We start from the raw sequence: 16,910 nt of genomic DNA on the forward strand, positions 1-16,910 counted from the left end.
AAGACTTGGCCGCGCGGCCGCCGATTACACCCAGCTCGGCCGGGATGGCTCCGAGCCGTCTGCCCTGACGTCAGCGGGGTTCGGGGCCCCGCCGCGGCGAGATAGGCAGCGCGGCCGGGCGCGGGCGCGGCGCTAATCACTCCCAGATGTCCCTAATAGCGCAGATAAAGACCGACGGGGCGGCCGGGAATAAATTTGTAATCAGGGCTCTACCATCTGATCATCAAAGCGGCCCAAATGCCGGGAGAAAATGAAGGGAATGTGGGTGTGGACGGGGGACGCTTTTAGGGGAGAGCCTGGGGCACACTGCTCCGGAGGAGCCAAGCCCCGCGAGGTGGAGGGAGGCCCGGAGAGGCGTCCGGCTCCCGGGCGCGCGCAGGCGGACACCAGGGCGCTCTCCCCGGAGCCCGGCCGGCCGAGGGCGCGGGGCTGTTGCAGGCTCGTTAGGGCCCCGCCAGCCGCCGCGTGGGAAGCCCGCCTGGCGCAGGGGCGCGCTGGGCTGTGCGGGCCCCCAGAAACCTGGGATTCGTTTCCTTTGCTGGAGTAACTCCCTCTCCCTCCTCCCTTTTCTAAACAGTAAAAAGTACTTCCTCCCGCAAGACTATCTCTATGGCAACATTTCTCTGCGAGGATGATCTTCCTGGGGAGGGAGAGGCTGGGGCCTCCAGACTGGGGTCCTGAACCCCATTCCAGGGCATCTCCAGAGTCTTTCTCTCCGAGGGATCCACAGGCTCCGACCCACCAGACTCCTTAGAGCCCCTTCCTTGTTCCCGGACCTGGACCCAAGCAGTTGGGCCTGTTGGAGGAAGGGTTCCCTCTAGTCAACACATCCAGAAAAGACTGGACGTGCCCAGGGTCCAGATGCAGCGCTCTACACGGGCATAGCCAAGGCCTCCTTTCTGAAAGATCGTCTTGCTTGGCACCTACTGCAAGTCCCTTTTGCAAGTCCAGGCTGGTGGGTGACACTTTAGGGCAGGAAGAACGCAAGGCAGCTGTGGAAGAGAAAGCCACTAGCCTCACGCACAGTTAGACACGTTTCCTCAAAACTACAGGAAAAAGCAAGAGGTTCCCCATATTTTGTAAACCCACAGTGCGCATGAAGTCCCAGCTTCGGCTGCTTCCTTTGCCCAAGTTAGTCCTTTGGGCACACACTTGGTGCTCCCACAACTGGCCTGCATTCTCTGCACAGACGAAGTCTTGGAAGGGGCTGGCAGGCCTCCTTCCACTGCCTTTGGTTTTAGTGCATTTAAGCTCAATCACACCCTGGAACCTCTTCCAGCGAAATTGCAACCCACTTTCCCTTCTACCCCTTCACAACCAGGGTCAGATACCAGCCCTGCCATCCTGGCCACCCCAGGTGTCAACAATAGGGGGCAGAGGAGGGAGGGAGCTACTTTCTAGACCCTCCCCAGCTCACCCACTCCTGCTTTCTAAGGGGCAGGGGAGGCCACTGCTGCACCATCTCACCTCTGGGGAGACCTGGCCGCCTGGTCCTGCCACACTTGAGGCAGGAGGCCCTCATCCTAAGCCCAGAGCCTGCTCCCCACTTCTTAGGTGTTTGGCCCACCCAGAAGCTGGAGCTTCCTACTGAGTCCCCCAGACGACCCTTTGGGATTCAGAGAGCAAGAAGAACACCAAATGACCTTGCTGTCATCTCTGCATTTGGATCAGAAAAAGCCTTTAAGTTGCCATCAGTGCCCAGATGAGGGGTAATGTCCTGGAAAATTGTGATGGGAGTGGGGACTATCTACACACACACACACACACACACACACACACACACACAGCAGGCAGAGGCCTTGCCCCTCCTGGGCTCCAGGGTTATCAGGCGCTCGGCCTGCGCGGCGGTCTGGGGCCGGGCCCTGACAGCCAGATCTACCATCAATTTACCTTCCGCCGCCCCAGCTTCCCATTTAGCTTTTAACGTCAAATCCTGCATTTTTGTCGGCTCCGGCCTGTCTAGAGAGCTTGCGATTTCGCTGCAGGAGTGATTGCTTTTAACAAAATGGCAGCAACCACATTATCCGAGCAATTAAAACAGAGGCCTTTTAGTCGGTCCCGCAAGGCAGCAGCCTGGGAATTTTTTTAAGCAAAGAAGAAAGGGAGTTACAAGAAAAAGAAAAGTGTAGAAGGCCGTGAAAAAGCAGGATGCACCACTCACTTGCCTCGGATTTGACACCTTGGGGCAGGGCTATTGCAGGACTAGGCCCTGCGCTGGCTGGGCTTGGGGGGATGTCTTTCCAACTGGACTGTCAGGTTAGTTGGGTCGTGCATCCGCTTGGGGGTTCGGCTGGCCCCCTGGGGTGTCAGGTCTGCCGGATGTCTGGTCAGTTGGGGTTCCTGGCTGGTTGGAAAGCCCAGGCGTTTGGGGGTGTCGGGCCTGGTGCTGCTGGCCCGGAGGACTGGGCGCTGCAGGCAGGAGACGGGCAGCCCCTGGTCCAGGCCAGACAAAAGAGGACTGTGCTTGCAGCGCGGGTTTAAAAGCATGTGCAGTTGCAAGCAGCCCTGCGATCTCGGCGAACCAGGGTCTTCTGCTTCAACTCTGCCCGCATTTAGTAAACAAACAAACAAAAATAATAATAATACTAACAAGTGTTAAGCCAACAGAAATGCGTAAGGCCCAGGCCCAGGCAGGGAGGACCAGCGGCGCACAGCAAGCGCAGACACACACGCGTGGTGAGGGTCCCTGACTCCCCCTGTTTCTGTTTTGAAAACCTCACAGCCTCACCACCATTCACTCCACCACTTCTTCTACCCCGAGGATCCGGTGTCTCCCCAACCGGGGGTTCATGCAAAGCTGCAAAAGGCGGAGAAGACCGCCAGCCACTCGGTCAAGCGGACAGGGATCCCGGGAGCAATAGAAAATCAGGGCGCGCCTACCCCCCTCCCCGCCCCGTGCTATAAACAAAGGCAAGTGTCTGTAAACACCGCCCCGCGCCCACCGCGCCGGCCCAGCGCCGGCTGACCCGAGGGGAGAAAGTTCAGATCGCTTTGGCCGAGTTGTTCTAACCCCGCGCCCTCGCGTCTCGGGCGCCCGCAGCGGCGGCCCGCGCGCCCCCGGCCTGTCCAGCCCCGGCCACTTGCGCCTCGGCCGCGGCGGGCGCCTGCCCAGAGCGAGCGCCCTCGGGGCGTGGGAACCCTGGGATCTGCAGGGAGAGCCTGTGCCCCAAGTCCAGGTGCGAACATCACCCCAAGAAGTTCCAAGATGGAAACCCTCTGGCAAGCCTCCCTCGCACTAGATTTATATACATGGCGTCTCAGGAAACAAACCGCTTTTTAATATGTTTCACCTTTCTCTCCCCCCCCCCGCCCCCCCTCCAATTCTTCTCTGCTCCCCACCCCCACACCGAATCCTTTATGGCACTTCAGTTTCTCTGCTTCTTCCATAGAAGTTCCTTTTCCAGTGGAGCCCAAGGCTAAGAGGGCCGCAGGGACTTCCTTCCGGGACAACCCGGGCTCCAGGGGACCCCACTTCCGACGGGGCGGAGGCCGGGCCACCCCGGCCCGCGGAGGGCGCAGCTTGCTGGGCTGGCCTGGCCTGCGGCCCGCAAGACTCCAGACCCGGCACAGTTAATATTAAGTTCCCTGTAGCGCCTTGTAAATCTAGCCTCCCTCTCACCCCCCACCTTAAATCCATGGACTTGTTCGCGATTTCTTACTTGACGTAAAATTCCTTGTTACCTAATCAGGGAATTTTCCCGAAGGCCCACCTCCTCCCTGACCTGCTCAGCTGAAAATCGGCTGGATCGAGATTACAAGCAAACCCTCCTCTTGTGCTCCTTCCTCGCCCGGATGAAAGCCTCTTGTTTGGAACCACAAGCTCCAGACTAGCTCCTGCAGCTGCAGTCACGTCTGGGGTGCCTGGCCCCAGCACACAACACACAACACACCTCCTCCACGGAAAACAGCCTCCCAAACAAAAGTGGAAGCCCCCACTGAAGGGCATGTAGTGGATTTCAGCAAAGCAAGGCCAGTTCCCACCTTCTTCTGAGCAAACCGCAGAGGCCTGTGCCAGGCCAGTCCTTCCAGAGACCACTCAGCATTTCCCCCTGGGACTGGGGTGAGCGGGAGGGAGACAGGACCTTGGAGCAACCGACACCCTTCTGCAGAATTTTCTTCAAGGACACTTCTCTTTAAGGGGTCCTTCTCGCCCTGCCCGGTGGGGAGCTCACATTGATGCTGGAAGGTAGCCACTGACTGTTTCAAATAAAGTTAGAGGCAATCGTGATAATTTAGTTTACTTCTGAATACTTTAAATATTATGAAAACAAGCATAACAGTTTTGTTTTCAAACTCTTTTGAGGTATCCACCATGAAAAGATTGGGGTTTTTGTAAAAAAAAAACACACAGTGGTTTATTGAATACTTACAACGTTTACACCTTCAATATTAATTAAATTCCACTTAGTTTTAGAGGACGCAAGTGCACAAAACAAGTAGCTGTTGGTAACATTTTTGAACAGGGAAGGATCACAGAGGAAACAGCACTAGATACCGATCCCCACAGAAATGTTAGCGGCCCCATTTTCTGCTTTGAAATAAAACTTTATAATCCCCAGGAATATTTATATCCAAAGGCCAAGCATTAAGGATTCACTTCACATACACACTACTGTCCGCTGTCTTTATCTGGGAGGGGTTGGGGGGTGGGTTAGGGAGGAGGCCACGCTGGTGTCTACACAGCCAGGAGGGCACATTCACACACAGAATCTACGACACGACGGGATCCCTTACCACATGGGAGTGTCCTCTTCATATTAAAATATGGAATGCTTTTCTTCAAATATCCACTTTTTTTTTGGAGGGGGAGGTGGGGAGCGGATGCCTCGGAGGGGAGCAAAGAGAGGGGAGGCAAATTGCACATAAATAAACCGGATGATTCCCACTGCGAGAAGTCCTCGGAGCGCGCGCAGAGAGCTTTCCCGAGTCCTGGGTCTGCAGGCGGCCTCCAGGGTCCCAGCTCGCTCGCGGTCACTCCGCTTCCTCACTGCTTGAGCTCCAGGGCCCAGACGTGCTGCGGCCAGCCCGTTCGGCCTTTGCTTTTCTTGTCGTTGCTGCTCACTGTGCTTTTCAAGATTTCGTTCTGAGCAGAGGAGAGGCGAGGGGGAGACAAGCGCAAAGAGAAATTCAGAGGTGAGCCCTGGGTCTCCGCCACCCCAGCGCTCCCCAGGCCCGAGGAGTCGGCGAGAGGGAGGCTCGGCGGGCGGCGGGAGGGTGGCCCGGCCCAGCCCGGCCCAGCCCGGCCCAGCCCCTGCAAGGACGCTCCCGCGCAGGCCTCCGCGCGCCCGCCGCGCTCGGCCACCTACGGCATCGGCGCGTTTGGAAACCACCGCCCGTGTTCAAGTCGCTTATGGAGGAGCTGGGGGCCTTCCTCTGGCTCCAGGACCCGGGTGTGGGTCGGGGCTGAATCTGGTTTCCGAGTTTACAAGGGCACCCCTAGACCCGTGCTCTGGGCAAGATGGGCAAGTTGTTCCCCGGGGCCTGGGCCTCTCCGCCAGCTGCTCTGGGCCTCCGGCTCAGCTCGTGTCTCTCCTCCAAGGATCTGGAACCCCTGGTTATTTGGGGGAGTCACTCTCTTATGCAGTGAACACAGGGCCACGGGCCCCAACGAAGAAAAACTCGGCCAGTGGAATTATTTTCTAGGCCCTTTAGGGCTACAGCCCTGTTTTGAACAACCCCCAGCCCCCCACACACACCCCACGCTAGGGTGGTTGGCAAGAACCTGATAAAACTTTACTTTCCAATTGCAATTTCGTGTTATTGCTGACCACAACAGCAGAAGCTAGAGCATTCTGAAGATGTACATGCTCATGCAGCAAACCCAGAAACACCTAGGAAGTGTACCGGCCTGGGAAGCTACATTTTAAGCTCTTTGCCAAAAGGAAACTGGAGTTACTTTTGGAAGTTAAAGGAGCTTACTCTACTTGACCTTTCTTTGGGGCACAGTAAGGAGAGCCATAAACCTCTCTCCAAGTTGCCTCTAGTGAGGCAAATGCCAGCAGAAGTGAAATGATTGCCATCGAGCACGTAGGCACGGCTGGCTTTGGAAATATCTTGCAAACGAGGTCGGGTTGGAGCCCAAAGGAAGGCGCTAAGGGACTCAGAATGAGGGGTTCGGCCCAGCTCCATCTGCAGATCAGTCCCAACCACCAGCCCCTAGGCCACCCTCTGTGCCTGGGGGAGCAGTGATAACCTGGAGAGGAGATGGCCGGGGAAGCATCCCTCTTGACCTCTTCCTCCTGCTGACACCCTCCCAGATCTCCTCGGCTTCGGCGGGGAACCCCCCCTCACAAGCCGGTGCAAGCACCTTCCACCCAGCACACAGCCAAAGAATGCGGGGGGTGCCACTGCTCTACCCTACCAGAATGAGGCCAGGAGCACCGGCTCCCCCCGAACCCCACATGCGCATCGCCCGCGCCCCCGCGTACTGACCAGTTCCTTCTTCCGCTTCTCTTCTTTCACGTCTGTCTTCTTGATCTCCGCCTTGAAGGCCTCTGCCTCGCCGTTCTGGTCGTCCTTGGCCAGCAGGTCCATGAGGTAGGCGATGTAGCTGGTGGCCAGGCGCAGCGTCTTGATCTTGGAGAGCTTGGTGTCGGCGGGCACGTTGGGGATGCACTCTCGGAGCTCGGCAAAGGCGCTGTTGATGCTCTGAGTCCTGCGCCGCTCCTTGCGGTTGGCGGTGCCCCGGCGCTTCACCGGCCGCGGCCCCCCCAGGCCAGGGGGCCCGGCGCCCGGCGGCACCCCCCCGTAATGGGAGTGGTCCAGGCCCGCGGCGCCGCTGGCGTACTCGGGGCTGTAGGACAGGGCCATGCTGTAATCTGGGGGCGACATCTCCGGGTGGCCGATGAGCCAGCCGTGGAAGTAGGGGTTCTCCTCGTGGCTGCAGCGGCTGGCGGCGGCCGCAGCGGCCGCGGCCGCAGCGGCGGCGAAGGGGTAGCCCTCATGGTGCACCACCGGGTGGTGGGGGAAGCCCCCCACCAGACTCATGTCGCTCTCCGCGCCCCTCCACGCGCCCCAGCGCGCGCGCAGCCCCGCCGCGCCCTCGGCCCGGGCCCCTGCGTCGGCGCTCGGCGGCCGCCCCCACCCCCCGCCCCCCAGTGCGCGGGCGCCCGGGCCGGCCCGGCAGCCGCAGAGGGGGCTGCAGCAGCCCGGGCCCCGGCCCCGCGCCTGGCCCGCCGGGCCCGCCTCAGCAGCGCCGCGGCCGCCGGCTCCCCATGGGGCGCGGCGAGCTGGTCCCGGCACCGTGCGCCCCCGGCCGCCGCCGCCCGGCGCCCGGCTCCGCTGCGCGCGCGCCTGCTGCCGCCCGGGCCGCTGCGGGGCCGCGGGACCCTCGCGTGCTCATGCACGGGCGCCGGGGCTCCTCGGAGGCGCCGGGCCGCGCGCCCCAGCCGCGCCCTCGGCACCGACGCGGGCGGCGGGTCCCGGCGAGAGTCCGAGCCGTGGCTGGAGGCGCCGGCCCGGCTCCGCAGGGAGGCGGCGGGGCGGACGGCGCGCTCGGCGGCGGCCTCGGGGCGACCCTCCCCGCCCCGCCCCGCCCCTCCCCCACCGGCTCGTCGGGGTTCTCGGGCGCTTATTGTTTTAATGAAAATGTTGGAGGTGGTGGTTGTGGTCCTTAAATGTGATTTTGGCTGCGAGGAACGTGGCCTCGCTCCCGGCGCTCCCGCGGAGGCTTTTCAGAGCGGTCTCAGCGCATCCATGTCCGCGGATCCTCTCCGTCTTGCGGGGGACGGACCTGGGGCGCAGCGGGCGCCCCGGGGCGCGCAGGCGGCGGCTGGGGCTGGCGAGGGGCCCGGCGCGGCGGCGGCGAAGGGCGCTCCCGGGCGGCGGCGGTGCTCCGGAGCTGGTCGCCGGGAGGGGAGCGAGCGGGTTTTCCCGGCAAGATCTCCATGTACAGCTACATCTTTAGGGCCGCTCGGGTTAATATATGTCGTCAGAGGCGCCCCACGCCAATCCCGGGGCGGCGGGGGCGGTGCCTGGCGCTCTCCGCAATAAAACTTTTTGATGTTCTGGTTGCTAATTGCCGAGGTCCTCTTCCAGGATTGGCTGCCCCTTCAGAACCAGAAGATAATTAAAACGAAGGTGGGGGGGGGCAGGGTTAAAAAAACTTTTTTATCAGCCAGAGGTTAATGCAAGTGTTTAACAGATGCTTCACTATTAAAATATTCTGCCCCCACCCCCGAGACGCAAATATTGAAGAAGCTCAAACCAGGTACAGTACGACCCCGCTTTATTTTCTGGTTAAAAAAAACAAAAAGGAAAAAAGCTCTTGGTGCTTTGGGAAGTGCTTTGGGGGTAACTTTGGGGGTCAGTGCGCCCGGCGGGAGCTGGGGTGGCGGGCGCGGGGCGTCCCCACCAAGGGGTCGACTCCCGGCGGCTGCCGGCTGCAGGGTCCCGGGGCACCGGTGCGCGCCCCCCGCGGCTGCTGTTCCCCCACGTGCCCCCCGAGCCACCTCGGCCAGGCCCGTCCTGGGTCCTCGAGTCCCCGCGGCTGCCTTTGGAGCTCGCGCCCCAGACCCCGGGCGAGCGCTCGAGCCCATGGTCCATGCGCTTCTTTCCATGTCCTCCAGGGACCCCGGCCTCCACCCCAGCGATCGGCGATTTCAAAGCTCGGGCACCTCGATCCCCCGAATTTGTGGTGTGGCGGGGATCGGTGTTCCCCTGGTTTAACTAGCCTGTTTGGTAAGTAACTGAATATTTTTTACAGCGTGTTCAGAGCTTATTTTCCCGTTTTTATGAACAAACATATAAATATATCTCTGCATTCCTGCCTCGCCCATAAAAGCGGGCATCTGTGGAAAGCAGGTTTAGTTATCGGAGGGGAACCATTAAACACCAGTTTAAGAGGCAGGCCCGGAGGACGGCTCGTGCTTGTTTACACTGCGGGCCGCGGGGATCTTGAACGCATTAGAACGGAAAATGGATCTCCGCTTGCAGGTCGCCGGCCGCAGGGCACCGCGGCCGAGGCGCCCGCGCGGCGTGAGCGTCTGACAAGCCTCGCAAGAGATTGGGGGGGTGGGGGTGGACTTTGGCACGAGCTGAAAGTGCCCCCAGGGCTTGGCCGGGAGCCGCGAGGAGAGGCCTGAAGTGTAGATGAGGATTCGGTCGGTTGGAGTTCGGTCTGGAAACCGGTGTCAACAGCAGCCCGCGGGCCGTAAATTAGAGGGAGCCGCAGGCTGAGAGCTCAAAAGCCGTCTGGCCCCCCCGATCTGCCTGGGACTCGACGCTGGGCCTGGCCAAAGTCGCCCGAGGGAGCCCCGCGTCTCCACCGTGGGCGTCGTCCTTTGGAGGCAGTGTCAGGCCCCAGGCTGCGAAGGGAGCCTCCACCCAAGGACTCGGTGAGGACAGTCCTTTCCTTCCGTCTGGGCGCTTTGTGGGGGAGGGGGGTATGATTTGGGGGTGAAAGGCGAGGTCAGCTTCAATGGATGGTGCATTTGGAGGTGCCCAACTCCCTTGCCTCCAGCGATTGGGTCGGGTCCTGCCACCTCTATTCCCAAAACCTTGGGCAGCAGCTTGAGAAATCTTTTTTTGGGTTTGCAGCAGCCAGGCAGCTAGGAGGGAGGAAGGGCTCAAACAGGGTTATGGAGGTACAGGCATGGCCCCTGGCCTTCCCTGTGTCAGGGGTTGATTTCCCTGGACCTCCCCAGCAGAGAGTCTTAATGCAGAGAACCAGCGGCTGGGGAGTGGCTGAAGCCAGATGTCTTTGGAAGGTAAGTACCAGGATCTTGCATTTGGCTTAGCACAAAATAGCCACCTAGAGCTTCCAACCCTCAACTTGGGTGGGTCTGCAGTTTTGAGCACAAGGAGAGTCTTTTTAAGACCTTGTTCTTCAAAGAAAGAATATAGGTAGTGAGGTCGGTTGTGTTTACATTTGCACTGGGGAGGCAAACCCCGAATGTGTAAATACTGGTAGTTCAATCCTCTGACATTTGATACATTAAAAAAAAAGTCTGTTTACAAAATCACATCTAGGCCTTGGGAGCAGATAGACAAAGTAAGATGGTTGCACCCAGGCTGGGAACAGATAAAAACTCAGGGAATGTAGTTGGTAGGTTGCTTTCAGCTCCAGAGGCGGTTTTAGGAATTGGAAGGAGCAAGAGAGCAGAGGGCCGAGTTGGGGATGGTGATGGCTGGAGTCGACGGGCCTCAGTGGTGAAGCTTCAGAACTTGCGTTTTCCATGCTTTCTCGTGCCTTTTCCTCTGAAATAAGCAATCCCAAAATGGGTGCCTCCGTTCATGGCACCAGATCGCACCGGTGAGTGGTAAAAGAGGTGGACAAGATGGCACCAGAAAAGGCCAAAAAAGATGCTAGCCTGCACACCCGTTGCCACGGACAGTGTCATTATCAGTCGTTCACGCAGCTCAAGAGACTCAGGCTTCACGAATCTGGGAAAGTCCAACCCAGAGGCTCAGCCTCAGGGAGCTTGGAGACAGCCAAAGGGGGCTCAAAGGGGACTCTGGGCCCCTTCAATGCAGTTACTGCCTCCGAGAGGCCCTCGGGCTGAGCACCGCCAAAGGCCGCTACTCTTTTCTCAGCACCACCAAAGGCCGCTACTCTTTTCTCATCGTGTTCTCTTTGGCGCCTTTTGCTCCAGGTCTGGAGGGATGCTGGGCTAGCCTGCTGCCCTGGGAAGCTGGGAGGCCAAGATGCCTTGTCAAGTGTGCCTTCAGTTTAGGGGGCCTGTGTCTCCTGGGTGTGGTGATGGGGGTGATGGCAATGGTGGTGCTGGGGGTGGGGGGCATGCACAAGAAAGGGGCTAAGATGTTGGGACCCCACCCTGGGCTGTGCTCGCATGCATGGCCTCTGCTTCAGTCTTCCCAATGGGCACATGTTCCAGATACTCATAGTGCGAGTGGCTAAGAGTTTGGCCTTGGGAGCCTGAAGGAGGAATCTTGGTGAGGGCTTGCTTCCCACCTGTCCTTTTCTGAGCCAGGGGCCTAGCTGCACCCAGTCCTACCCTGGCTGGCCTGGGGAGCAGCGGGTTTGGGGGAATGTTTGTGATTCTGTCCCAGGTCTTTGTTAGAGAGATGTTGCACCTACCGTGAGGGGCATCACGCCTGCTTCCAGCTCAGCAGACAGAACTGGCTTCAAAGGATTATTTGGTGCCTGTGTCTCCGGTCTCTTTCCCTTCATGCCCACCTCTTCTTCCCCTTGAAAAGATTCAAAGAGCACAGGAGAGACGGAGCTCTCACTCCCTGGCAAACATTTTGGGCTTTTGGGGATATCATTTTAAAAATCAATCTGGATTAAATGAAATATATGTATGTATATTTAACCTTGTGTTTAGGGAAATACAGATCTTTTGGGGGAGCTATTTATTAGTACAAAGGCAAGGGCAGTTTGTATCTTGTATTTTGCTCATGAGAGCTCAAAGTAAACTGGACCTGAGAAGAAGCAGGCCAGAGGGCTGTAAACACATATTTTATGTTTACGGGAATTATGGCTCAGTTCCCTCCATGATTTTTTCAAATCCTGTTATACCTTATTTTCCTAACAAACACACTCAGATAGACTGTGAGCATTCCCTTACCTATCTATAATGCTCTTAATGTCATGTGAATCTGAGACTCTAATAAGAACCCCAGAAAGAATATTGAGCCCAGAAGGTAGTAGAGAAGGCATTGTCCTCCCAAGAATGGGACTCAGCTCCACCTGCTCCAGGGAAGGTGCTTCTGTGACATCCTGCTGGCTGTGCATTCCTATCTGTCTAGGGTGGGATTGAGTCACTTCACCTGCCAGCTCCTTGTCCCAGAACCCATAGGACACATTAGGAAAAAGCATATTGTCTGAGTGGCAGCGGCAAGGGTTTCCCTCTAGCTGGGATGCTGTGTCTCCTCCCTTTCTTGCTTCCCTTTTGGAGAATAATTGTCTACAGCCATGGCAAGGAACTGTGGCTCCAGAAAGGTGGTATTACTCACAGGACACATCTCCAAAGCAGAATCAAGTTGCATCGGACTTTTATGTCTGTTTCCAAAATGAAGGGGAGGAAATGCTGGCCTGGGAACTGATGAGGTTTTATTTCTTCTGTGCGTTTTCCTTTTGGATCTGGGGGAGGGGTGGGGTCTTTGATGAGAGAGTGCTCTAGTGCTCTTCCCTTCCCTTCCCTGCACAGAGCAGATCTGTGCGGATGGGGGCAGGGAGTGACCCAGCTGCAGCGATGACTGTGCAGGGGCTGGTTGTTCAGGACTCCGGCCCAGTTTGGATTAGGCAGCATTTAAGTCATGGAGAAAATCAGGACTTGCTGGTGCCTGAAAATAGAACCCCCCTCCAGAGAGTCTCCCTCCCTCAGAGTTTCTCCTTTTCTCTGCTCTTCCCCTCTCTGCCTCCTAACCTGCTTTTCTCTTCCCTCGCCTGCCTTCTAATTTGCCTTCCAGCAATGCTTGGACTTACAAAGTTTTTGATGTCATTGAACCTGAAACTGATGAAGAATAAGATACTCATTCATCCTTAAGTCCTTTGAGAAAAATCTCTAAGAAAATCAAGAGGTAATTGAGATATAATGTACAGTTTAAGATGTATAATGTTTAGGAAAGTCCTAATATTTAGTATCACAGACAGTGGGGATTGGTATATTTTCCCAATAATCAATGACCTGATCGCCATACTAACTGGCAGGTATGTTGCTTTTCTGACGCTAATTGATCAGGGAGCACTAGATACTTTGCCAGGTAGGAAAGTCTGTCTGTGAAGCTGAAATTAGTCATTTTCACAAAGGGGGGTGAAAGCGAAGACCTCACCAGAGCAGCACGATCTAGACACTGGAGGTGTTTTAATGTTTTTATTCTGGTACTAAGAACTATGGTAAGTCTGAGCTCTGTGCCTCTGTAGTAAAATGTAGATAGCGTTAATAGCAAAGGTGGCAGAAGAAAAAAACATCCCAGAGGATTTGTGTGCACTAATCATCCGCTTTCTTGTTTCAAGCAAATCACATACACGCTGAGCAGTGTGTTTTCTCCTAAACCGGGAGGAAAACATTCAACACTCAGATGAGGAAGTAATTGTAATGCTGCACATGCGCTCTGAGGACACAGCAGCAGCCTTCAACCAGTCTGCGATACAATCTGGGGCTCAGAATAAAATACAAAAGCAAAGGGCACCTTCAGATGTGGGGCTTGGGATATGCCATTTATGTGACAGAAGGGCTCTTTGGAACCTGAGGCTCCTGGCATTCCCACTTCGAAATGCTGAGTTGCTTGCATTCCTGGGAAATCCTGTTCCAGAACTGCCTTTGCAAATTCACATAGATGGATTTCTTTAGCCCTGGTGGTTTCTTCCAAACCTTTTCTATTTTCTTCTAGGGTCTTTGCTTCTAGACAAGGCACTTGAGCCAAGATGGTTAGGTTTCAGGTTAACAAAAAGAAACACTTTTATTGTCAATATTAATGGCAAACCTCGATTTTTACAAGGCTTGGGTTTAGCAGCATGAGCAGATCAAAAGCAGCTTGGCTTGATTTCTCAATATTCTCTGGAGCTTAGACAATTAACTGCAATTTTGCTCCTAACGAAACAACACAAAAAACTTCGTTACAGAAACCTTAAAGTTAGTCCTTTGGCAGAGGTTTTTATTTGTGCACAATAGGTCAGGATCTGAACGCTAGTTGAGTTTTGAAGGAAATATCCTTCAGCAAATGTTTGAGCAGGGTATCTCCCTTTGCAATGCCACGAGCCCCTTTCGGCGTGTGCATTCCATGCTGGCCTTTCTGGCCGGGTAAGGATCCGGCAGACTGAGGTCTCCCTGGTAATTTGGGTATACCGAGTCTCCAGTTAATGATAGATAATCAGCCTTTGGGTCATTCGGTCATTCTCTTATTACAAACCCCTCCTGCTCTCTCTGATCTCCTTTCAAACTAAATTTCACACAAACAAATAAAGCAAGACAGGGACAAGTTCTTTAAAAAAAAAAAAAAAAGAGGGAGAAATATTAGAAACTCCTGATACAGAACTCTAAACAAGGAAAGGCCAGCTAGAAGGAGATAGGAAAGAACATCTTATCAAAATGAACATGTTGTGTACAAAACATTAAAAGAAAAGGCTCTGGTTTCTGTTAAAGTGACAGAAAATTAAAATAAAAATAATTGCAGGCAGAAAAGTTATAATATAAACAGAGAAGGCAGGATGCTTGCTGGAAATGCGCAGCACGGGAGGCTAATTTGTTGTTACAGATTATGCATCTGTGCTATGATTGGAGAGACGCTACTTTGTTCTATTCTCCAGAAGAGAATGGTTTTCTTTTGAATACTTGTGTGAGTTCCCACTTAAGTCAACATAGGCCCAAACCTCGAGGAACAAAACGTGGGATTGCATTCTGCTTGCAAGGCATTCAACTTCAAACGGAGGATTTGGTTGCATACAAAAAAAAAAAAATAGGATTCCATTCAGAACACATTTGGAGTCTTCACTACATCGGTGTGACTGATGCTTTTTTGTTTTGCTCACAGAAGGCGCAGATCTTTCTTGCGGATGTAAAAAAAAAAAACAAAAAAAACAAAAAAAACGGCAACCAGTGCCCCCTCCCCCCTGGCAGATCTTCATTTCCCTGGTCTACATCTGCCTGTGATTCCAGAAAGACAAACTTCAGAATGGCTCAGGTACATCTCTAACCAGGAATGTGTGGCTGTGATAGTTAGGAGCTCTGGTGAGTGTGCCCCTCTGCCATTTTCCTACCCCCGCCCATGAAGTTCAGGGCTCCAGAAACAGTCCAAGTCTATCTGCGGGTGTTGTCCCAAAGCCCTGAGTTTTCAGTCCTAAGAGAGAATGAACTTTGCTTCAGGACATGATAGCTCATGGTTTCCTGAGTGAGGGGACAGTTCCGAGATGGGAGCAGGTGGTGGAAGTGTCCCCACCCCACATTGTTCCCTAATGTGGATCTGGCACCCCTTGCCTGCCAGTGTACCTGACAATCAACCCATCTCTGTCTCTCAAGGAATACACACTTTGATTTTTTTCTAGGTCCAGCTTAAGTGCCACCTCCTCCAGGCAGCCTTTCCAGGCATTGCTGCCTCTCTGCTTGTCCTCTAAGCCTCCATTATTCTGCATACCTTTCTGGGTCTCCTTCATACAGTTTCTGGTAGATGCCTGGAAGTCATCTGCTGTGATGGCCCCCTGAGAGCCCAGCATGCACTGCACCCAGTAGGTGCCTCCACAGCCCTGCAGAAGGGACTACCTAGCGAATGTGGATGAATTCCATTTATTCAGATCTCAATGCACTGATTTTCTTTATTTTGTTTATTTTTAAAGATTTATTTATTTATACATACAAGAGCTGGGGTACAGGCCAGAGGTGTGGGAAGCGGGAGGATTCACCAGAGACAGAGTGGGGAGCAGAACAGGCAGATTGACCAAAGTACACTGCTGAGAGGAGCAGTGGGCGAGCCAGGAGAGGTCTGCTGCGCCATGTGGGTATCTCCCTGGCCAGTGTGGGATCGAACTCCTGCCACAGTGGCTGCGAATTGCTTCATAGTGCGATTTAACCCCTTGCACCACCAGGGAGGAGCTGGACTTCATCTCCAATTCCTGTGACAACCCGAGAAGGCCCCGGCTGTGGGCCCCGGGGGAGACGCAGGCTGGGCCCGCCTCGCCGGTGTGTTCCCCGGAACTCCTGGGACCCTGAGGCAGAGCTGGTCAGGGCGAGTCTTGGCTTCGCACGGATTGGCTGCGTGACCTCTGGCAACCGTAGATTTGCCATCGAATCGGACCTCGAGGATGTGCAAGGAAGACGGAATGAAACCAAGGTCCACGCGGCCGCGAGGCGCCTTGGCACTCGGCCTGCGCTCGCGGATCTTTCTGTATTTTCCCTCCACGCCGCCGCGGGTCCGCTGACCACCCTTCCAGGCGCCCGCAGGCCCAGCCCGACGGCGGCGGGTGCCAGCTGGGCGGGGTGAGCCCCTCCGCGCCGCCGCCCCCCAGAGCTGCTCCCCCTGCGCCCGGGCCGCGTCCTGGAGCACCCCCAAACCCGCGCCCGGGCCGCGCCCCGCGGGCATCGCGAGGACCCAAGGTGCGGGAGTGAAATGCGGGACGGCGGCTGCCACAGGCCCGCTTGGGGACAGGGGGCGCGGCCAGAGCAGCCACCCCGGATTCCAGCTGCCCAATCCTGCCCCCCACCCTCCCAAGTTCCAACCTGGAATTAAATTGTTTTGCTCCCCCCCCCCTTTCCGTCCCTGCCGCCTTGGAGGCGACTTCGCTGCTCAGGCCGAAGGGGGCCACCGCTCCGCGCGGGAGGGACCCCCAGCCTGCCTCCGAGGACTTTTCGCCCGAGGCGGGCAGGAAGGGGTTAACCGCGCCCCGCCCCCGCCGCCCCCCACCCGCGCGCCCCCCCGGCGCGGGGCGAAGGCCGCTGCTTCCCTCCTGAGGTCTCATTAGGGAAACCCTCACCGCTATTTTCAACATTTCCTCAATCAAGTGCCTTTAAATAGAGCTGCACAAACAAATTGGCGGCAAAAGCGCAGATCTTGTCACGACGGAGACCAATCCAATATTTCAGCCTTGTTTGCTTTGCAATTACGGCTTGGCTTGTGGCTGCGGTGCCACCGGGGCCAATCTGCAGCCGCCCGCTGCTCCTCGGCACCCCCGGCGGGTGGAGGCAGCGACCCGCAGAACCACTGCGGAAAGAAGTGGGGGTGGCGCCTGGGAGGGGGCGCAGGGGGCGCGGGCGGCCCCCAACCCGCGTGCCAAGGGCGCGCGGAGCGGCGCTTGCAGACGCGGTCACTGCACAACAGTAAACCGGGTCTCCCTCCCGGGGCTGTCCACTGCACTGCCCTCCCCCGGGGTCCTTCACCCCAATTTCCCGGGCCGCTCGCTTCCACCCATCCCCTTCCCATTATTATTTTTTTTAAGTATTTGTGAGCGGTTGCTGAAGTCCACCTTCTCGCTCGCTGTTAAGCGGCCAGCACGGGTTGTTATGTTTTTCCAAAGC

The 16,910-nt window shown here is 56.3% G+C and overlaps 1 protein-coding gene and 1 long non-coding RNA gene across 2 annotated transcripts; one reads left to right on the forward strand and one right to left on the reverse strand.

Moving 5' to 3' along the window:
• Positions 1-3,517: 3,517 nt before the first annotated feature.
• On the reverse strand, positions 3,518-7,891 carry HAND2 (heart and neural crest derivatives expressed 2). The gene is made up of 2 exons (XM_037526447.2): positions 6,433-7,891; positions 3,518-5,083 (listed from the first exon to the last, which is right to left on the reverse strand). The coding sequence occupies exons 1-2, from the start codon at positions 6,985-6,987 to the stop codon at positions 4,985-4,987; spliced, it is 654 nt and encodes a 217-aa protein (XP_037382344.1). The 5' UTR covers positions 6,988-7,891; the 3' UTR covers positions 3,518-4,984.
• Positions 7,892-7,898: 7 nt separating this feature from the next.
• LOC119257983 (uncharacterized) lies at positions 7,899-15,826 on the forward strand. Its single transcript, XR_008554033.1, has 3 exons — positions 7,899-8,209; positions 8,568-8,679; positions 14,437-15,826. It is a non-coding gene; the product is annotated as an uncharacterized LOC119257983 (long non-coding RNA).
• Positions 15,827-16,910: the final 1,084 nt, after the last annotated feature.

The sequence above is a fragment of the Talpa occidentalis genome, unplaced genomic scaffold, assembly GCF_014898055.3.
Source record: "Talpa occidentalis isolate TD23 unplaced genomic scaffold, MPIMG_talOcc4v2.1 talOcc4.4, whole genome shotgun sequence".
NCBI lineage: Eukaryota > Metazoa > Chordata > Mammalia > Eulipotyphla > Talpidae > Talpa > Talpa occidentalis.